Genomic DNA, 23,965 nt, shown 5'->3' with positions numbered 1-23,965 from the left:
TGCCAATACACCTTCCTGAGTACCCATGGAATCTCCAGCACTCCTGAACATAGTCCATCATGCTTACACACAGCATATCACATGACATAAAAACTGCAGTTATTTTAAGTGCTACTATGTATACTGCTACTCAGTTTAAGACTTTATTTGAACAGAGGAGTGGTTCACTGATTATAGATAACTAATAAGCTTGAACACAAACAATCTGAATTACAATTTCATTCAAAGGGTTTAGTGATCACTTCTCTTTGCTCCCCAGGAATGTTGGAAAATAGAGTTTTTATGTCCTTTTTGTTTTCTGTGATATGCACAATAAAGTACAGAGCAAGAGGTGGTAGAGCAGAAAATGTTTCAATCGCTGCCTTTGATAATGGAAAGAATTTAGTGTTTACAAATTTCCAGTTGTTGGCTCACACGTTTGGATATTTATAGTACTTATCACTATGGCATCCAAGCACATTAGCAGTGCTCTGATCCCCACAAAGAAAACAAAATAAAACTGTTTCTTCTCCACTCTCCATCCTATTAAGAAGCACCTCAGTTAAAGTATTACTAGCAGAACACGTTCCAGAAATTAGAAATAGAACTCTTTTCAAAAGGTAGACTCAATTTCAGATCTTATGTTTTGATGAGAACAAGCAGGGACCAAAGTCTATCATAAAAGTTGGTGTTGTAGGCTTGAGACCTGATCTCTGGCTCTAAAACCAAGTTCCATAACCATTAGCTAAGGAAGTCTGAATTGCAAACTTACAGAAAGCATTTAAATTTAAAAAAAAATACTAAAATTCAATCTGTCTAATTATGTTAATAACCGAAGTCATCTTCCACCCCAGAGAAATGCAAGACAGTAATTTTGCGCACTGCGGCATCCACAGTGTTCTTCGGGGTTACCCAATAGCACCAGCAAATCCCTAACATAGCAAACTGTAATGGCATTCAGCCCACATCCCAGCTACCAGGATGAAATCTGAAACTCTGCAAAGGGTAGCAATTTTAGAAGCTACACACAGATCTTCACATCCCCACTCACGTGGTGCAAGGTTATTGATGCACTTCAGCTTCAGAAGAGAGGTCAACACAAATGATTTTTGATAAGCAAAACTACCATGCTTCACCTTGCACAGAGTATTTTTATAATCACACACTGCTTAGTTCCCTTCTGCATCTTGGGCTAACACTTATAGGCAAATTAGCATGATTACAATACTGAAATAATGAAGCAGCAGAAATAACTCGTATCAATAAATAAATCGTATCAGTAACAATTACACTGAACGCAAGAACGGCTTCTTAACAGCTTCCAAATATCTTTATTACCTTTTCTTTTTGTAATGCACTTTATTTTTAGATTTTCATTTATATCTTTAGTTATTACAGGCCAAAAAGATTAATGATGTTGGAAAAACAAGCATGGTAACTGTTATATATATATAAATATATGCAAACAAACTCACATATAAAGCATATTAAGAAATCTGTTTATATAAGCACATGTAAAAAAATAAACTGATTTAACCAGCCTTACAAATCAGTAAGCTTCAGAACAAAATAAAATATAATCCATGCTTCTTCCAGTCTGATATCAGGCTTCTGAAACACAGAACTCCACCAAGCATAGCCTGGTCCATCAAGTCCCACACTTACTTTTCAACAGCTGGAACAGCACCCACCCATGTCAACATCAGTCTAATTAATGTTCTTTAACTTATACAGTAAATTAAGGGTACACTACTCTTATGGGAGGACAGCACTCCCAGAACTACATAAACATGAACTTTTGGCTGTAAGTCACACGTTTTATTAATTCTACTAGACTATGCTACCTGCCAGAACTAACTAAAGTAAATATTCATATACAGTCATAATATTCTCACCTACTTTTGAATTCCCATTTCATTCCAAAACTTCAGAAGTATATAATTAAGCGATTCTGAATTTTTCACATTCCTCACCTCCTTCCAAAATAATCCATTACAATTGCCATTAAGGACTAAATAAATGCTACGTTCCATAAAAAATTAAATTCCACTCATGGGTAAACACAACACCTTCAATTTTTGTTATGCACTCATCATGTCTACACATAGACCACACCTTTGTATCCCGCAAGAGTCTGGGTTACATCACTTAATGATATAACTCTTAACATGTAGAAAAACAATGTGGCTATCCCAGACCTCATTTCACAAAGGAAAACAAGAAAAAAAAAAATCAGCAGGAACAGAAGAAAGTACTACTGCACCATCTCATAAAGACATTCTAAAAGCTGAAATATTACCAGTATAAATCATGGACTGTTCCTTCTTTTATTTACATAACATACTGTTCTTTTTAAGTGAAGACCCAAGTGTTAAAAGAATTGAGCCATTTGGAACAGCAGAAATTACAGTTTTTAAAACGGGAATTTGGCCAGAACAACCTTTTAGTACTTTCTTTTCTTTTTTTTTTTTTTTTTTTTGTAACTGGCGCTGAAAACACAGAAGAGCAAACTGGAGCAGTTATGTACATAAAACTAGCCCATATGGGTCTCCTGTACTGAAGTCCTCTGTCATAGTCTCCTCAGTGTCAGTAGTAAGATCATCTGAATACCTGATCAAGGTGAGAAAGATTCCATATAAAGGCCTGCATGTGGAAAGCAGATCTATCCTGTGGGCTGCTTGAAGTCAGATTTGTTTTCCCCCTCTTCTTCCTGAAGAAGAAGAGACTAGGAGAGAGGAGACGGGGCAGTAACAAGACCTGAAAAGGAATACCAAACTGGGGGACATTGATATGAATTGAGGAGAGAAAGCAACCCAAGATCCCCTTCAGACATGTCCCAGGGAGAGCACACTTCCAGTTTTACAGAAGCCATGAATCACTTCACTTAGAACCTTTCAGAAGCTGTTTTCTAAAACAGATATCCAAGCAACTACGGCAAAAAATTGTGCTGTTTTCACAGAATCAGAGAATGCCTTGGGCTGAAAGGGCCTCAAAGATGATCTTGTTTCGACCTCTCTGAAGTGTGTTTTCTTCACATGGGATTTGTTTATCATGAGCAATTTTTCTCCTAGCCTAAATAGGGCATAATAGTAAAAAACAAAAATTCTGTGCATCTTATTTGAATTCTCATTAGTCTCCAAAATTTTTTCAATTAGACTTCTTTTGTCTATGAAGATTTCTCTAATACATGAGGAGAACCACAACCCCTTTATGGATGCCCTAGTGAATCCAATTCCCTTTCTAGGTACTCTGAACGTATTTTTAGTTCCATTTTCTAGCTGAGCTAATTAGAATTAAAACCTTGCTATCACTCTTAACAACAAAGTATGACTGCATGCAGATGGCTGATGCAATGAGAAAGAAAGAAGTACTTTTAACCATATCACCTCTCTAAAGAAAAGCTTATTGCAGAAACACCTCTCACCCAGTTAAAAAGTGTCTGTTTCTTTAGAATTTTTATGTAAGGTAGAACAATAAACTATAATCCTGTCCCGAGTCTCTAAGTATTCCTACAGAATAAAACGTACAAACAGGAAAACTGAAAACCACTGGCCACTTCATACAATAAATGCCATTGTCTAAATCAACCAAGAAAGACAATTCTATTTTTGAAAATACAAAATATTTTTAGCCTTTGACAAGGATAGACTAATCCCTGATGAAAAAGGATGTGCCACTAAGAGTTTATGATAGTTATACAGCTTAAGAAAAATGCACATAATACAGTCTTCTGATTCACAGACCAACATCAAGACTAAAATCATCCTGTATGCTTAAGAATAGCAGCCCAAACATACGGATACATTCAGTGCAAGATGTTATCAAAAATATATACATATATTTAAACTCTGGTCTATAGTCTTTAGACTTGCAAAGAACAACAGTAGATAATACGAACTGGTACACAGTTTTGGCCAGAAAAAAAACCAAAAAACAAAAAACAACAGTAATAGCATTCTCACCACCACCCCCTCCCCCAAAAATAAACCCAAAACATAAATGTCAGATAGTAAAATTAGTTAAATTTATTTGACACACTATTCCTGGTAGTAGCAGACAAAGTAAGAGCTAACAACAGAAAAACTATCTGGACATCAGGGCAAAATTCTTCACAAGGACATCTTATAGCACTGGGATTATTCAAAGGTTATTCAAAGATGCTGAGGTACCTTGGAAGCTTTTCAAGAATCAGAAAGACAAAGTCAGGGCTGACCTGGTCTGTTTTGCTGATGATCCTCCTCTGAGTATAATGGTGGACTCAGAAACCTCCCGCAGTCTTTTCCAAACAACATTTCTACAACTCAAAAGCATGAAAATATCCAGCAGAAATTCTTTCTCAAGGAGGCTAAAATCCTTATTAATTTTGCATTAAAAATATCTGAACTAAACTATTTGTTTCTATTTTCATATGAAGTAGGCAGTAGCATTTAAATTATCAAATACCAGTTGAGTTGCAAGGAGCCAACCTACAACCAGGTAGAATTTGACACTGGCATTCATGACCAGGTGTGTCATTTATTTAAGAGATGAGATGAAAGCAAATTTTTTTCCACTTCCATCCCTTCTTCAGGGCCATAATATCCAAGGCAGTATGTTGTGATCTCAAAATGGGAAAGCCATTTCTTCTGGGACACTAAGCTCATGGGAAACAAAAAAAAACGGGAACCTTTGCAATCCATTCAATTTGTTAGCAACATCCTTGTAAAACTTTCTATTCAATGACATAAGAGTTTAAAAAAAATTCAAGTCATACTGAGGAACAAGGCATAAATTGTACTGTAAGAACAGTTAACAAGGAGGGAGATGCTAATTTATGTTTGTGTCATTCATAAATGTAACTAATTCCTTCCAAACATATTTCATTGTTACCACTTTTTCTATTACAAGATTAACAGCCAGGAAGAACAGCAGCACAGAGAACAGGGAACAGAAGAGGGTGCAATTCCTGAACATCACTGGAATCCTGGAAACTAACCAAGAAGAAATTGACATAAAATTAGAAAGGTTACTCCAGTATGTTTTCCGGTTTTCATTGTTATTATGAAAAACAGAAAAAGCTGCAAAGAGGAGTGGTGTCAGAGACATTTTTCGCATTAGAGGGAATAGAACACTGCCTTTTTTCCTGCCAATCATCTTTCTGTCTTTAAGGACAGAATAAATTTTATTCCTACATAGACATCTAAGTTGCCTTCTGGGTTTTTTTTCCCTGATCTTGCTACTTAACAGACATCTTAAAAACAACATACACATACGCAGAAAATGCTGTTTAGATGTATACAACCAACATTTCCTACTTAGGATGCCTCAGAAGTCTTTTTCTGAAGACAAAGCTTGAGTATTCACTACAAAGCTATTGTTGCATAAGTTCTATTTACTTACATAAGCTGAATAGGGCATAATCTTTTTAACCTATTGTACCGGACAACTATACCAGAACATGCTCCAGGCGAAAAGAAGTGACCTCTGTGTAGCTGACAACACTTCTATAATGCTGATTTTCATGACTCACACAAACACAGTCATTGTCATAGCAAAATCTTATCTGTCAGTCCTCTAAGAGGAAGAAAAAAAACCCCAAGAAATTTCTTTCACCCTGTTTTGTACTGGGAAAAACCCATACCAGTTTTCTCTCTAAATTTGATGGGGTAAAAAACATTTTAGATGGAAAAAAACCTCCACCATAATAATAATAATAATAGCCTTTAAAACAAACCAATCACAATTCTCGAAGGGATTTAACATACCAAAAGCAACAAACTTGCACATAATTGTGCCTGAAAAAAAACAGGGCAGCTGTTAACAACTACCACTCAAGTGAGGTTACCGCAAACTAATGCCCCATGAGCAGACAGGCAAGCATTCCTGAGGCTTTACCTCCTGCCCCCTCCATTACCAGTCCCCACTATTCAAACTGTTTCATTCTACCCCAAACCTGGGCTAACTGATCAGACTTGTCATTTGCTGCGTATTTCTCACTTCCTCTTACAGACTCCTAATTCCCCTAATGTGAAGAAAGTCAAAGATGAAGGAAGTGACATGGAGTAACCACGCTTCATGCACAAGTGGTCTCTGCACACTGCTCTTTCTCACTGTTGCTTTTATACTGCCAAAACTGATGTAAAAACTCCATCTGACTTATCACAGAAACACAAGCAAAGCCTGTTGAAAAAAACTGAAAAAGGTTTTCTGCAACAGCAAGCTATTATGTTCTACTTCAAAGGGAACTCTTACAGAAATGACTTATTATCAGCACACTGAAATCATGGCTAAAATAAAGGAAGACATTAAATACATTAACTGTACTTTACACTACGAAAGAAGTTTAATCTGTGCATACATTATAGTAGAAACAGGTCTGTTGAATATAAACTAAGAGCAAAGTGTAAGCCCTCCAGAAACGAATATTCTTGTAAAAGTGTTAAAAAACAGAGATTTACTAACTTTTCTATGGGGGATACAAACAATTTTCTCTGTCAAACCCCAGGCAGAATTCCAAGCAGCAGCAACAGGTTTTTCCTGGCTACAGGGAACCTGTGGCCTACATCCCAAATGCCTACAGTCTGTCACTTATTGCATTATTCTGTCTATAGTAGAAAGGACTAAAAATGAGTCCTGTGGTTTCTTCAGATAATGCTGCAAAGGATACTTGAATACATACATTAAATACTGACTAGCTACAGAATGTTTCCAGTGCTCACAGAAAAACAGTCTAAGGCACAACTGTTCCTCTTTGTGGCTTTTCTGAAACTGATCTCACTCCTGCACCCCTTCATGAGATCCTGAGCTACAGAACTGCTGAACACAGGCCAGAGAGTCTTCTTTGACTTTACAGTAGCAAGGAAAAGTGAAAAGTCCTCCCTGAAATCTCTCAGCAAAGATGCATAATGATCGGCGTGCCCAGGTGTCATGATATTTACCTAAGTACAGGTGTGATAATTGTATCATGCTCCTTGTTTTCCTCATCAGAATGCTAGGGATCCACCTCACTCCAAAAATACAGACTACGAGACATTAAAAACATCTACCTGATACTTCACCTGAGCATGATGCAAATGACACGGAATAAGAGGGAGAAACTGTACAGAGTTTGGCTGGGAGAGAGGTAATTTCCTTCACAGCAGCCCCTGTGTGCTTGTTTTGGTAACGTAGCACTGTCTCTGCTCTTGCTGAGAAGCACTTACACATCACCACAGCCTCTGCCATCCCAGTGAGGGGTGCACAAGAGGTTGGGAGAGGACACAGCTGGGACAGCTGACCTGAAATACCAAAGAGATTCCATACTATATAATGTCATGCACAGCAATGAAACTGAGAGGCAGGTTTTTTCCAAAGTATTTGGTGCTCAGAGACTGGCTGGGCATCAGTCTCCTGGGGGTGCTTTTACATCACAATGTTCACTTGCCTTTTCTTTCGTTATTAAACTGCCTTTATCTCAACCCTGAAGTTTGGGAGCTTTTTTCTTGGTTTCTTTTGTCCTTCTGATCCTCTACTCCATCCCACCATTTAAACATTCTGGTACAACTCAGTGACATAGCTCTAAAATACATCATATGACAGAAATAACTTTTTGCACAGTAACCAGGAGAATGACACTAAATTCTAAGTAAGCAGAACTTACTTTCACTGAGTTATTTACAGTTAGAACAACAGAAGTAATTTCTCTGAAAAACAACTACTGATGTTAGCTGAAGGCAAAATGCACCAAGTTCACTGTGCAGAACATTTGCACTAGCTGGAGAAAAATCCTGCTAGCATTTTTCCTGGGAGGGAAACTGAGCATACTGTGTGAGCTTGTTCCTATGGAGAAACTATCACAAAAGAAGCCAAAGTATGAAGTTAAAGCTATTTTTCTCTGCAGAACATTCATGTAAGTGCCTTTAGTTTAGTTCAAGCCAGTTTCAAATTCAGAGGACACAAGTTCACATGGAGTATGTCACCGTTACTTGAAGCAGTTTCTCCATTTTATTCTAGTGGAAAATTATTAGCATAATTTTTTCCTTTTCATTAAATCCTGGGAATAGGCATCTAGAATCTGAAATAACCCTTAAATTTTTTTTCAAATCTTAAAACCCCCCAAAAATAAACAGCCAAACAGCATTAATCTTTATATTCCCATCAGCTATACAGACACTTCATTCTAGCAAGCCGTGGCAATACCACTTACAAGGACTAGAGACTAATACAGGCTTAAGTGCAGTGCACATTTCTGATTGTCAGGGTAGATAATATCCAAGTAACACAATAACACTGACTCACAGAGGGCTGGACATCGCTTCATAACGTGAGACTTGGCAAGCAGAGAGGAAGGAAACAAGGAAAAATGCCTCAAATATGATTATTTTCTACCCTCCAAATAATCAAGCTTCACCAAACATTTGCCAATACTTGCCAGGATCCAAGGGCATAGAGATTAACATCAACTCAATTAAAATCAGGAACTGCTCTGAAAAACCAACATCGTCGAAAATCACAGAACACAGTAGATGGTGAGCACTGCCAGCAATCAAGATCTAGGATCCTTGTGCTATTGCACTTTTGTGATACCCAAACTGATAGCACAATCTACATGTTCAACCTATGCATTGCCAATCCCATTATCCTCAGCAGCAGAAGAAAATCCTCACAAGATACTTCATAATTAAATTTTGCCTCCTGAAATTCAGTTCTGCATTTCACTATATTGAATAATTATATTTATTTATTTTTATTTTTCTCCTTAATGAATAAATTTTAAAAAAGGCATTAGAATACCATGCTTGGGACCTGTTGATGAAAGATTGCTTGAAAGAGCAAAACCAAATAACTTTGATTCTGGCTTTTCCAATGTTCCTTGGCACATACAGAAACGCTACAGTTCAATTAAACTAATTAGGGTTTTTTAATTCCTTAAAAAGATAATATATTCCCTTAAAAATTATAGACAGATATATACAGACAGATCCAGATTCCTCTGGGTCTCATAACATTAAAACAAGTTCCTATTCTATCAAGTAAGCATTCTAGAGAAGTTGCTGGAGGGTTGTTAGTAAAGGGGGTTTATTAAACTGGCAGAACATCAACTCCTAAAAAAGTAGTAACTCTGATTCTCTGCATCCAATCTCTCTCTTCCAGGAAAGCAACATTCTATGAATTTTCACACTATTAGCTTGCAACCAGAAGTGTTAAATCATGAATTGCATGTAACAATAAGGGAGAAAAATGTGGGGACTTTCCGCTGCACAACAAGCTAATCTGATGAAGGAAAATGTTTTGGTCTGCAAGAATCATGGGCCCTGTATCCTACCACATCAATATCTAGTTCTTATCCCTCCTGTCCAAAAGGCAAAACTCAGAATGTGCACAAGGGAAAAAGCTCTGCTGGGGTTTAGAGATCATTTAATTTCTGACAAGTCCCTGATTCTCTAATTAGGTAACCTAAATAAAAACAGTTTCAAAAACACTTAAAATATACACTTCATATTTCTTCTGTAAGTGCTACTGATACACAGGTATCACAATAGTTGTTAAAAATGAATGCAAAAGCTCATGTAAATCTATAACAGGAAATAAACTGACAGGAAACAAATAAAAACCTCAAACGCATTAACTGTAGTATAAACAGATATAAAATGCCTTTTAATCTTTAAATAAGAGCACTCTGAATTAAAACTGTCAGATCTACCCAAACTAACATCTCCACATTTAAGGTTTATCAATTTCTGTCCTCAGCTCCCACAGTGCACATTAACATGATACAATTTCAACAGTGAAACTCCCCTGCCTATTTAATTTCCTAATTCTCCCACTTTGCACAACATAATATACAATCAACTGAATACATTTTAACATTAAGGGTTTCTTTCTTTGTCAAAACCCATATCCCCTCCAAATCACACAGTTTTGAGCCAAACACAAGAGGTAGTTGTCTTTTTTTTAAAACCCTGCATTTTCAAAGAGAATGAACGCTCCTGAAATTAGTATGAATAAGAAGATGAATTTGAAAGAACATTTAAGATGTTATGAAAAAATCCCAGTAAAAATATATTTTAAATGCACCTGAGGTCCATTTCCTGCATGTGCGTATTTATTAGCAACTATATATCTGTACAAACAAACTCAGGTGCAACCTTCAGAATTAAAGGAGATGTTAATGCTAATTCTCAAATTAAGTTTTTTATCTGTAGTGGGCATAATAGAAAGGAAATACCAAGGCCACAATTCATTATCTGAGCATTGCTAAAAAGTGCAATAATCTGCCAACTTGAGAAGAAAATTCCCCTTCTGAAAAATCCCCAGGAGCTTCTTCCCAAGCACCACACTGATAGCAGATGGCCAACATCAAGTCTGCAATTACCAGTCTGGCCTGACAGTCTCACAGATGACAATGACATTCTTTTCTTTTTGTGGACGTGTGCAGGGGGCAGCTTGAGAGACAACTAGGTATCATAGGCAACAACCTTTTCCACTAAAAATATACTCACACAATCAATTTCAGGCCTGTCACATGATTCCTCCATTAATCTTCATTTCACCATTAGGCTTCCCTCCTTTTTTCTTTAACACTGTCTTTTCTGCTACTTAAAAGTTTTTCAAACAAGGTGGGTGGAAATGTGTAACTTCAAGCATTGCCAAAGACAAACCTCATGAATTATCTGTTGTTGCAACCTTTCCCCTCTATTTTATCCTCCTCTCCAGCACAGTTTCCCCCCATCCAGCCTTGAACAGATTATTCTCTTGCCTACAGAGGAGAACAGAACATCTGATGAGGAGCTGCTGTTTCATTTCCTCTCCTTCATCCCACCCCTCAAATGGGGAAGCCCTCAAAAGGGGGGAGGGGAGGACATGGTTTTAATTCAAATACTGCATCTTAAAATACTATTGTGTAGCATTTGGTTGGGAGTGATTAAATCTATATATAAATACACACCATGAGAGTGCTTTATCCCCGCTATATCTCTTAGGGAAAAAAACCCACCAAATTTCTGCATTAATAACCATTTACTATTTCAATTTTACATCCAAGAATATCTGAGCAAAACCTTCATTTTGCCAAAGCCAACAACTGTTTGCAAATGAAAGTAAGCAGAAAGCAAGTTATGAGCTGACAGATGCAACAGAAAGAGGGTGGAACGGATTTTCTCATGTGCAAAAGAGTCCTGACAGACTTAACTGAGGCATTTGGACCTCTCCTCAGGAATGCTGAGCCCTCCACAGAGACTTCTGTCTTACACCGATGCAGCATTCCTTACTTCGTTTCTACTAATTCTTCCTGTTCTTCCTCATTCCAGCTACCCCTTTTGCAAAACTTATCAGGCATAGAAAGATGCTGGAGAAAAGTATATCACAGTCCTGCTGTCATTCATTATCTGTCTCGAAAATCTTACTGGGAAATAAGTCAATGCAAGAAGGAAACCTCAAGCTTCACTACAGCCTAGTTTTCTCTCATTCCAGCTTAATTCCAGTGACAGGTTGCATAGGGAAGGTGACAATGTTATGGAAACACTGCCACTGTAGAGGTTGTACCCCTCCCTGATAAGATCACCTTTGACTAATCATGATTTAATCCAAACTAAGTTCTGACAATCTTTAGATACTGTTGATTCATCTCAAAAATCGTTGGCTATGTGTCAAATGCCATGCAATAAAATGCAAATTCCTTCCCACCACAAGGGGAGATGGGAAGAGACAACATGCTTTCAGCACGATGAGCAAACTTTCTTTGCTGACACACACTATGTGACACACACAATGAGTACCAGAAAGCATTGTCCTTTTATCAACTCCCTCAAAAGTTTCTGCTTTTTCTCTCTTGTTTATCAAGCGCTATAGTATAGGACATTACTCCTCTGTATAAATCTGGCACTTCTTGCAACTGCAATTATCAAAACATGTAACACAAGCACCTCCTTTGTGGCAGAGATGCAAGTTAATGCACACAACTCATGTAGAACTAAATTAATCAACCCTCATTAAAACAATTACTTGGCTCCAGCAAGGAAAAAACAGCATGCACTCAACAGCTTTTCAAAAGTAGGGTTAGCTTGTGAAAAACATCTTTAAAATGTTTTGGACTGTTTCTGTCTGAGAAACATAAAAAACTTAGCAGTGTCAACTCACCTTCCACACTGTCAGAACAGGAGGTACCAATCCCAGTGTCCCCACTGTCAGAAGCTATGCTGTGTCTTCTCACAGGATTGTTTTGATTGCTTGATGAAATCGTTGAGGACTGCCACAGGGATTCAGTACCAGGCAACCATCCCACTGAGGAATAATCCGAGCCTATAAAAAAGAAAGCCAGAAGTCTGTCATTAGAGGTATAATACAAAAGTCAGCAACAAAATACCTGTCAAGATGAAAATTGAATCCTATGTTTTATAGATAAAACTTGAGCTAGATTGTGTCTTGGAGGTTGGTTTTTTTCTTGTTAATTAAAATCCTTTTGCTAGATGAAAGTTTCCCCAAAACTCCAACACACGTATTTTTACTATTTAGAAACATGATCCTTAAACTTTTCTTGCACTTTTTAACGAGACACTTATACAATTCCTATCCGAGAACTGATTCTCAATTCACAGCAGAGTTTTGTATTGCAAGCTTTCAAATACAAAGCAATGAATTAATTTTAGGACAGAAACCAGTTGAAGATCTGGCCACTGAGATACAGTCCTCTTCTACTGTGCATAAACCACATGACCTAGGTGATAAAGCCAGCAATGAAATCATCAACACCAATATCTAAAGTAATTCCTTATGTAGCTGCACACAAGCCACCTTTGTGAGACATGTATCCATCTAGTGGTTTGTTTCATTTTGGTTATTTTTTAATTTAAATAAATCGTTAAAATATTACATTTTAAAATACAATTCAGAGCAGTAACTAGTTCCTCTGTTCAAGGAGCTTTTAAAGTAGGCCACATATTCTCATAGTCAGTCTCTAGGGAAAATTAATCACAGAGCACAATCCTAGAAGACCATTACAATTTCCCATACTCAGTATCTAAATCTGAGCATTGTTTAAAGGCAGAATACTGATCACCACATTCGTACTCTGAACCAGCACAGGCACATAAAGAAGCATGGAAAAAAGCACGGCTGCGCTTCATTTATATACCATCACATATATACACCCCCTCTAGCACTTAGCTTTGTATAGCACTTTCAGCAGGAAATGACTCATGAAGAAGTATCAGCTCACATATAATATCTCTTATGCTCCATGACACTATTTTTAGGTCATTTAAACACTTCTGGCAGTGTCCATCTGAAGTTGTAACAGCAATTTGCCTCTGCAATGACATCTGCTATTTCCAGCTGTACTTGCTTTCCAGTAAATTAAATAGTTCAGAAAAGATACAAAAATTAAATACATGGGTACACATTTAATCCCACTCCCATATACATGAATGCATACATGGTTTCCATATAGCAGCCAAATCACTAGAGCTAGTAGCCAGAGTGGTAAGAGCTGCTTGCCAAGCCACTTGAAAATTGAGGAACACAGTAAATACTTACTTAGACAGTAAGTTCCTTATGGCACACTCTATTGAATTGTAACATAACATCTAAAACAGTCTTTTTTGTAGGTAGGTTCTTGAAGACCTTAAATATGCCCGTTCATCCCATTTGCCTCAACTTCATTATCCATTGAGGTTACTGCCTCTTCTTCCCTTCAGCACACTTGCCTACCTTTTCTCCCTGCAATTCAAAATCACCCAATTCTCCTTCCCCTTCATTCTACTTCAGCCAAACCTTGTGCAATGTATGTCCTTCTCTTCCTAAAATTTAGTTTTTCCTCTCCAGAAGCCTCTTTAACTATTCCAGTGATTATCTTTCAAATCCAAGGGTGAGGGGGTAGACCAGAGGAGCCAGACATGAACACATGTGCCCATGGCTCACCAGTCACACCCTGTATAGGGGTCCCAGCCAAGATTCCAATAGAATACCACTCCAGGTGTCATCCTTCATATCACCCTCTCTGTGTGATCATCTAATGTACTCAAGTGTGACAGTTTTGCATAAAGCTAGTGGAAAACTGGGACATCTACCATCCAGCATATTTTTCACTAATACTCTGGCTGCTTTAGGAGAAATAATTTTACCACCCCTCCCTCTGCATAGGGCTACTTTCCACAAGAATTCTATTTCATCCCTCTCAAGCTGCATCTAGCTATCCCAGCAAGAGTAAAACTGACTTATGGAAGGCCAAGATAATTAAATTAGAGACAGTTCTGATTTAGGAGACATTTAAAATACATTTATAGAAGAGAAATTTAGATTGATTCATACTTTATTATGCCTTTTTCCACTATACAACTCTTTGGTGACATTTCAGGTTTTATGGTGTTACACAGGTGTTAAAAGAAATGCAGCAGATAATTTAATATGGAGTAGTGGTAGCATCAAGACAGCAGTAAGTGTCAAACCCTTTAGATCTCTTGATTAGACAAACGTTCAGCATGTGAACCTACAACCATTCATACACAACCCCCCAAAAGGCAGAGCTACCCTGGTGGAATTTTGAGGAATAAAAGCTAAAAATACCACAGAACGAGAGTAACTTAAGAAAGGACTTTCAGAAGTCACCTACTCTAACCTTCAACTGAAAGCAAGATAATTAGATCAGACTACTCAGAGCCCCATCCAGCTGAGTCTTGAACACCTACAAGGACATTGATTCCACAACCTCTCTCGTTCTTCCAGCATTTTACCAGCCTTCATTCCAAGAAAATTTTCCAAACATCTCACGAGTCTCTCACATTCCAAACCTATTGTTGCAATACACCCTAAAAGATGCAACAACCCAGTGCAGCTAGACTTGGTTAACAAACAGGGTTAACATACTAGAGGGGGCAGACAGTGATTCCCATTGGGATCTCTGTAGGTACCGTAAGTAGAGAAAATAACAGGTACCACAAAGCACCCTGCTATAATCTATTCTCAGTTTTGCACCTATACACAGGCAGCCTGGGGACACACCCAAGTCCCAGGTGGGGTGCTGAAGCACAGGTCCAGGAGGACATGCTGGCACATCACAGAATTGAAGCCTTCTGGAGCACCAAGGGCAGTTCAGCATTACAAAGTTAACTCATGAAGACTGATCCCTGAGCTGGTAGGCCTGAAGAAATAAGTGCTGCTAATAGCTACACACCAACCAGCATGAGGCCAGCAAGACCTTGACTCAACACAGGCCAGCCAGATCCCGTTTGGCTTTCCAGGGAAATATATAAGTCTCCCTGCACAGTGCTCTGGGCCCCAGAAGGGTCTCTTCACTCAGGCACTCCCCTTTCACGTCCCCTGGGATGCACAGGTGGCTGTGCACAGCAGCAAGAGTATTCCCACAGTGCTGTCACCAGGATCATGCCTTTTCCTTACAGCCATCCTGTACCCAAAGGTGTGGACATGGGCTGGGGGGGAATAATCATTTTTTCACTATATTTCTACTGCTGAGGAGAAGCCTCTATATTTAAAAGAGGTATGTCCCAAGAAAGTCACTTGGTTTAGATTTTTAGTAAGTAAACACTATATGTAGGTTTTAACTTATTTTAGACATGTCAACAGAACATGATGGCACATGATCACTTCAAGAAATGCTTTTTCTTTGCCCCCCTGACATTAAACATACTCCTCTTTTTCTAAAAACGACAGCTAATGACATAATCCAGGAGTCTACAGTTTTTAATGTTTCATGGCACATCCAAACAATTGTGTTATCTTGCAGACCTAATGGATATTCTATTTCATAGAAGGCCATTACAAATAGACAAGTGTCTGCATGAGAAAGTGACTTCAATCAGCTTTGAAAAGCTGTATCATAAACAGCCAAATGCAAACACCAAGATCATAGAAACAAACACAAATATTAAGCCTGAACGTAAGTAACCCATAAAATAGGACCTTATAGACCTCATTAGTCCAAGAAATTATTTAAAAACTAATACATTACTTTCTTTATTTGAAACTCACCTTCTGAGCCAAGTCCTGAGGAGTCCCCAATTGCTATACACCCCGTTCTGTGCTTCCCATCTCCTTTTTGGACAGCTCTCTGCAAATGCATGATCTTTCACACATCAAACAGCCTACACTAAAAGAACCAAGCATAAAAAGGGAAGATACACAGGAGTCCCCACACTGCTCAGCCAGCACACCTGCCTCACCCTGCTGCTCTGATCTCAAACCTGCCAATCAACAGCCAGCATCCATCTGCCCAAAATACAGAATGGGGTAAGAAAAGCAAGCAAAAATTTCTATTCAATATTTGTGCTGCTGAATTGCATATTAGCATCTGTCTATGATCATTCTTTACTGGGTTAGAAAAACCTACCTTTCATAGGATTCACTAGAAGAGAAAAAAGGTAGTGTCATGCTACCGGGCTGCAATTTCTACCAATACACATGACAAAATACGCATAACATCACAAAAAGAAATCTCAAAAGAGGCCTTGTTTATACAAACAGTTGAATGTCTCCTTAAATTTCGTTGGTTAAATACACCAACATAGTCCTCTGTTTCTAGCCTAGGCATTTAAAACAGATCCCTTTACAACTAAGTATATAAAGACCAGGAAGTAGATTATTTCTTAAAAGGGAACGGTTGTTGAAATTTCACTCCACAAAAACATGTGTCTTTTCCTGTGTGTCACAGAGTGCTGTCATCTATTGCTGTCAGAAAAACTCAGTTAATTCTGGATCACTACCATGCCTAATTTCAGTGGCATGCACAGATCCCCTACATACACAAAATAATAACATTACCGTCTTTACATTTGGTTCCTTAAATACCTGTAACATGCTTGAATGTAAAGATTATTATTCTAAGTGACAGCTATGATACTGTTGCTTTATGTAGACACTGAATGGAAAGCAACAGCAAAAGACTTAACTGGGTTTCACAGCAGATACAGCCAGAACTAAGAATACTGATTTTTCTATTCCACACTGTGGCTGACATGGATTGTGGCCAGAAGTGAATCACCCATGACAGCCAGTGCAAATGTATCCAGTCAAAGGATTCTGAAGAAGATCTCTCTACAGTACTATCAAAACTAACTATGTGAAGCTCATCATGGATGATGACGAGGCTGTACAATCGTATTTCACGCCAGGATGGCACTGAAGTCTGCCTGAAGCCCTTTCAAGGAAAGAGAGTCAGCATTCAGCCCAAAGACACTGCCACAGTTAATTAGTTTACCCTCACCATCTGTACCTTTACCCAAAACACTGCTAATTATGCACAAAAATCACATGACAGTATTTTGAAATAAGTCAACCCACCTTCAACCTAGTTCTCCTACATCCACTCATAATCCCCTGATATTGCTGGACTTATTCCGGTTGCACCTTCTACACACACCTCCTTTCTCAGTAAGTTCATTAAGGTGTCATAGCCTCTCTTTTGCTGTCTCTTGTCCCATAGGGCTGCATAACTACACATATTTTGAAAAGGAAAAGTCTATAAACAAACACACAAATGGTCTCTCGATGACACAGTTGTTGTATTGTAGGAAATAAACTTACTTTGGTTGGAAAATGTTTGTTTACTTATCATACCTGCAAGATCATTACTGCCACAAGATTAAAGAAAATCTTACTCTGGGGTGTGCTTCATGCACAACAAGCCTTCATGGATAATATTCTGTTATTTTTAACTGATGAAAAGACAACACAGTGAGAAAAGGCAATGCAGGCAGGGGAACCCAAAATGCTGAAAAGCCTTTCCAAAAGTAGACACAAGAGCAGATGTCGTACTTTAACACATTTATATAGGGCTTTAAAAGAAGCTGAGAGAAAGTTAGCAGTATAATGGTTTGACAGCAGCCTCCTTCAGTCTAAGGGGCAGCAAATGCTAAGGTGCAGTCATTCAATCCAATATCCTGACACAACAAAAAAATCCTGGCATGTCAGTGTTCCTTCCAGACACAGGCAAAAAAAAAAAAAACCTTAGTTCAATAAATAACCACTTCATAAATTCTTTGAAAAACAATATTTAAAAAATACCAACCCTAACCTCCTAAACACATACTTCCTAGGTCACCTCATCTCCATGATCCTTCCACAAAACAAATTGCAACTTTTATTAATACAAATGTCCAAAACAAGTTCTAGATCTACAATGCAGGTTTTTCTCTTCCAGGGTGCGCAGAGCATTGGAAAGAGAGGTTTCTAATGCTTTCAGGGAAGGTGGCCAAATGACAGTTTTAGGATCCTTTTTTCACAAATGCTCTGGAGGTGGTGGAAACTCACAGCTCTACCAGCTGGCCATGAACTAAGATACCAGAAGGTCCTAGTCCCTCCTCTCACATGAATGCAGCTGATGGTAGGTGGATGATGCAGTTTAATCAAAGTGCAATAAGAAGCAGGGTAAAGTGGGATGAAACGACAGCCTGAACTATTAAATTTTTACATTTCAGTTTCTCAAAAGTACTTTATAGTGTCAGATAGCTAAAGTATGATTCATCCTAAGGACTCATATCCTTTCTTGACAGAACCTGCAAGCTATTTAACGAAGTTCTCATAGTTTTTCAGTTACAAATGGATTAGAACAATTCTAAGCATGGAGAAAGATAAAAATGTACAGATATAGAGGGAAGCAGGGAAAGGAAAAATAGGAATGTGAGAGTTTAAACAAAAGAATAACGAGAGAGACATTTTCATCGACATTTTTACTTGTAGAGGCTGATAACACTGCCTGGTATACAAGGGCTTATGCCAGTCCTCTGTATTATGTGCAAAAAATTCACCTAATCGAGAGTGAGAAAAACATAAAATAGTACAGGAAAAAAATTAAAGTAGAAGAAGAAACGTTGAGAAGAAAATACTAAAAATACAATCCCTAAAGTACACATACATCTGACCTGCAGTATCAAAACTGCTTTTACAAAAAAAGGGCTACGGTCATATTTTAAGGAACATAAACTTCTCCTTCAGTTCCCTGAAAGCTAAATTTTAAGTAGATTGTGTCACCATACCTCCAGCTTCTTTTGCCTCTCAAATTCCTTAATAAAGGTTAAATAGTTTTGGTTTTTCCCTCCACAGAAGTGGCTAAATGTACACTCTCTCATCATAGATTAATTACAACTAAAAAATATTTGTCTTCTGTACAAAACATTATTTCAAAGTGAACCTTCAGAAAGTCTGATTTTTATGACTTGACAAATGTGCACAGAACTGTACAAAAACAAGCTACAAGGCTGCATGCAAGAAAGTATGCAATTTAAAGGAACAGTTGCAATTAAAAATAATAAGTAAGTCAATTAGACAAATGAGCTTCTGAGTATCTTGCCATGGCAGTATAAAGACACTACCAGGTAGCTCGCTCTCCATAAGCCCCCACCAGAGTCTATAGAAAGTAAGAGGTGAAGAGCTCTGTCTTTCCATTAAAGAGTCCAGCTGGCCAGCTTATGCTGCTGGCTAAAATGGGTCTGAGCTGGGAACGCTGTTTGACATCAGAGCTAATTGGATCTCCTGGTCAGCTGCTATGCAAAGGCTGCTCACCCTGGCCGGACACACACTCGTCCTGCCTCCTCAGCGTAAGCCCTGCCACTCCAGAGCCTACACAAAGTGGCTCAGGAACAAACTGTCCTCGCTTATGGAAAAGGTTTATCTGCTAATTTGACTTTCTAAGCTTGCTCAGCAAGGGCTCAGACAAGAAGCAGTGCCAAGGAGGGAGTGGGAACATACAGGTCTGATGCCCAGCAGCAACCAGGCTTATCCTACTGCCAAACTGCACATTGAGGCAGATCCTAAACTGGAACGAGACAGGCATAAATCTCTGGCTGCCTTCACTGAGGAGGACAAAACCCATTCAGCTAGCAGAGTTGTGTTCAACTGTTAACCAAAAAGGTGGCAAAATCCTTAAACTGACACAAGTATGTAACGTTGGGCTTTGCCTTCCCTGACTTCTGCTCTAGAAAGTATGCAAACCAATTGCAAATTCATAACAACTTTTATAATTCATACACAATCAGCATTTAGCTGTAGTTATTTAACATCAAACCAATGATTAAATTCCAACTTTGAGAGGAAAGACAGGTTTACTTTCATTTCATCACTGACAGGAGCAAGACCAAAAACTCAGTCCAATTGTTGATGGCACTCCTGTGAGTTTTCTGCTTCCAGATAGAACATTTGCATAAAACAGAACTTCAAAATACAAACTGCAGATGTTTCTTATTTCACGTTTGGCACACAGACTACAACTATTACCTCATGCCTGCTATGCTGGCTTGCCTCTTTGTTTTTGGATTCAATGCACTATTCACCCCATGGAAACACAAAATTATATCCCTAGTTTCCACTCACTTCCATATAGCAACTACAGAGGAGAAGGCTACCTTTTAAAATTTTAAAGTTTATCAACCACAGTATGAAGAGGGGAACACCTAGGAAAATAAACACATTAAGTTATGCTTAAAGTTTATATTAACTTTGAACAGCAAGCCCTCAGGACATGCAGTTAGTTTCTTAGGGTCTGTTAAAAAAGCTGTGTGCTTGTAGTTGATCAGCTGAATCCTCCTGTCAAAAAAAAAATGTAATGATCACAGGTTATCATCTGTTTCACGCCTTCTTACATCTTAGCATTATTGGTATTCAAAACCAGGTAAGTTGTTCTTCAAGCTGTTATTATGCTAACATTTTTCTTACAGAATTACCTTTGTCCTTTCTCTCTCTGTTTAAAGGCTTAATTCAATCTCCACTGTGCGTGGGCAAAAGTGAAGTAAGTCTAACTACTAAAATGAGTCAAAAAATACTAAATGGCTTTAAGTAGCTCCCACACTTCACAAAGTGGAACAAATAAGAGTCTAACAGTCTTACTTTAAAAAAGGAAAGTGCACCATTTCTCTCCTCTTTGTAGTCAAATATCAGTTCTAAAGATATCCTTGTCACTAAAATAAATGGAGAAGAAAAGACAAAGACTCCTCCAAAATAAAATTTCACTGAAATATTTTGCTTAAGTAGAAAAATGAAGGAAAAAATCTTAGCATTGTTAAAGAGGTCTAATGTGCATTATAAACACAATAGGACCTACTTTAATGTGCAAGTATCAGAAAACTGAGCCTCCAGGCTATAGGTTTAGTATATGCTCACAAAAGTATGCACGGAGCAACAGAACTACGCAAAGGAGCTCCCACATTGTTACATTTCAGTGGAAAGGATGAAATTCTGTCTTCATGTAAGACATGAAATTTTCCTTACCAACTTCCAGTGCCCACCCATGTCTTTTCCCCATACCTAGCTTTACAGCTTCCACTTATACCTATTTAATAAAAGGAAGGACAATGCTCTGGACATTGAGAAGCAGTAGTTAAAAAAAAAAAAATCCTTCACACAATAAGCCATCAACTCTATTCAGGATACTTTCAGTCAAAACCAGCACTTCTTGTGTTTCTGTCTTCACAACAACAATCACTTTCAATGTAAAGCTTTACATTACAGTAATTCTACCAACCACACAAAAGCCTTTGCTCAATCAATTTGGTAATTTCAGATGATGAAGAGAACAGAAAGGATTTAAGACTGCAACTGTTAGCTTTGTTTTTTTTCTAAGTAGCAAAAACTATGAAGTTTTGAACAATGGTATTTCCAATGGCTTTTTGTGCTTTTAATTAGGTCACTACACTTCATACTTTGTTTTCTTATTGCCCGCAGAACCACCAGGTCTTTGATCAGTGTCAGCCACTGAACGTTTATACAAAGCACTAATTCTCAACTGTAAGTGCCTCCAGAGGCACTGAGCATTGCCAAAAGGTCTAAATGGTGAAGGTAGGCATGGAGAGAAGACACCATCTTACAAGACCAGCGAGAGGAAAAAAAAAAAAAAGTTAATTTGTTTTGAAGCATTCAAAAAAGTTGCAGCTTTCCATTCCACACCATCTGGAAACTATGTTACAAAAGGTGTAAAATAAACATTAAAAACATACGGATACCTTATAAGGAATCTCAGATCTGACTCCAGGATCATTCAAGAATGGTTCTCCTTTGAATACCGCACCACTAGACTCTAACGTATCAGAAATTTCAAAGCAACTTTTTCAGTTGCATTTACTAAGTCTACTTCAGGTATTTTAAGAAATGAAGAGGCAGTTAAGACCTTTACTTGACACTACTTGCACTGCCCTTCCTCAGCAAGACGGAGAGAGTTCCTATCACCTCTTCAGTCATTATCCATTTTTCTGGACTTGCTTAAACCAGTGAGTCCACTAACTGGTGGAAGTTACATTGTCCAATGGAATTAATGTCACTTTTTCCTGATCCTCACTTAACCTTCCTTGACCTTCCTGGTAAATCTAGGGATTAACTATATACTTCTTGATGTCACCTGCAGCAGCAAACCAAGACTGTGCTGGGAGATTTTTCCACTGTCCACCAGCTAATTGAAGAGCTAGTGTATTTGACTCTAAATATAACACACTTGCCAGACATCAGGATAGATGCTTCCTGTAGTGAAACAGACAGATTCCTGTCAGATGCCTGACACCAGAGTCCGGCAACTGTAAATCCCTCATTCAGTATTTAACTTCAGTATTTTCCTGGTCGAGTTTCCCCAGTTAGTTTGCTGTAAGGTTGAGCAAGTGCTGGAGTGGGGAATGGGCACATGGGAGGCATGCGAGTGGAGGTACACAGAAAGGTGGGAGCAACTACCCACTAGGTTATTTTAGCTGCAAAATTAAATCCTGCCCTGCAATCCACCTGCATACACCCCTTAAGGCAAAAAGAGGAGTTTACCTGCTGTATTTTGCTACCTTTCAGAGACTATCATACCTTTAAAGAAAAAAGAATAAATTCTCAAAACTCCATCTCTTTTCTTTGTGTTACTGACTCCTTTTACAGATGGGCCTTTTGAATCTCAAAAAGCAGCAGAGATCCCTGGGGAATGAGGAACAGAAAGATGCAGTGTCATTTACAGCACGGCCGGCTGCAGAGAAATAGGTCACTTGAGCATGGCTGTGCAATCAATAGGATGTTCGCACTCCGGCAACCGAGCCAGATGCTGTGGAGAACAGTGCCCAGGGAAATAGCATCCTCAGGGGCAATTCCACAGGGGTCAGCAGTTTCTGGGAATATGAGGGATGATGTGTCAGGACTAACACACTTGTGAGCATATTTGCACGAGTTATTCCCTGCTGCAAGTTCTCCTCCAGCCATCCACCTCTAGCTGATCTGCAGTGTCCCACAGGCCACATTTAGTGCCTCCTCAACTTGCCCACGACAGCAAGAAACTTCATGTAGGAGCCTAAGGCAGGAGCCAGAACTTACTATACTTCAGTATACCTTCCCCGATGTTAGCAGGAATAAACTTCAGGACACTGTATTTAGTATTATTCCTGGGAAGAAATATCAAAATACAATGGTTTCCTCCTGAAGAAGTTTTACAGAGTGCAGCTGCCCAGACACCGGCAGGGGCTGCAGGGAGGCCTGTGTGAGGAGTGTCAGGGCTGCCAGGCAATGGACACAGCCACTTCCAGACAGCTCCAAGGCAGCCACAGCAGGGTTCAGCTGAGCCCTGCTGCCATGACAGCAGTGCCTAAGGGGTAGCATTTGCTCAGAAAGAGCAAAACACTCCCCATGAGCAAAGACTGAGGGAGAACAGGAGTGTGAGAAACAGCCCTGCAAACCCAGAGGCAAGAGCAGGAGCAGAGGAGGAGGAGCAGGAGCTGTGAGTGAGGTACCGTGTAGGGCCCTAGAGAGACCAGGCTGGAGCAGGGGGACGAGGAAGGAGTGTGAAGAGGAGTCGACACGGACTGACACCATGGCCAAGTCTGTTCTGCCCGTGTCAGCGGCTGGCAAGCAATCTCTGTCCTCATCTCAACACGAGCTTTTCCATCTTATTTTCTCTCCTGTCTCTCTGAGAATTGGGAGCAGCAAGCAGCTGAGTAGTGAGCCAAGGCTAACCCGTGGCAAAAGACAGTAAGAAAGCCACTTTTTGAATCACAGTGAACATGCCTGAATTTGTTTTAAAGCTAATCGCAACCACAATGAGACTGTTTCCTTGTCAGTGTACAATTCTAAG

At 38.8% G+C, this 23,965-nt stretch overlaps 1 protein-coding gene across 4 annotated transcripts in view; it reads right to left on the bottom strand.

The window, feature by feature from the left end:
* The window catches only part of CEP85L (centrosomal protein 85L), a 136,366-nt gene that overhangs the window by 77,595 nt on the left and 34,806 nt on the right, over positions 1 to 23,965 (bottom strand). For all 4 annotated transcript variants that reach the window (XM_088161884.1, XM_014876689.2, XM_014876691.2 and 1 more), the window contains one exon: positions 12,076 to 12,237. In XM_088161884.1, coding sequence (XP_088018010.1) covers positions 12,076 to 12,237 — 162 coding nt within the window. The remainder of the gene's footprint in view (positions 1 to 12,075; positions 12,238 to 23,965) is intronic.

Source organism: Sturnus vulgaris, chromosome 3 (assembly GCF_052056855.1).
Source record: "Sturnus vulgaris isolate bStuVul1 chromosome 3, bStuVul1.hap1, whole genome shotgun sequence".
Classification (NCBI taxonomy): Eukaryota; Metazoa; Chordata; class Aves; order Passeriformes; family Sturnidae; genus Sturnus; species Sturnus vulgaris.
This window is presented reverse-complemented; position numbering and strand designations above follow the sequence as displayed.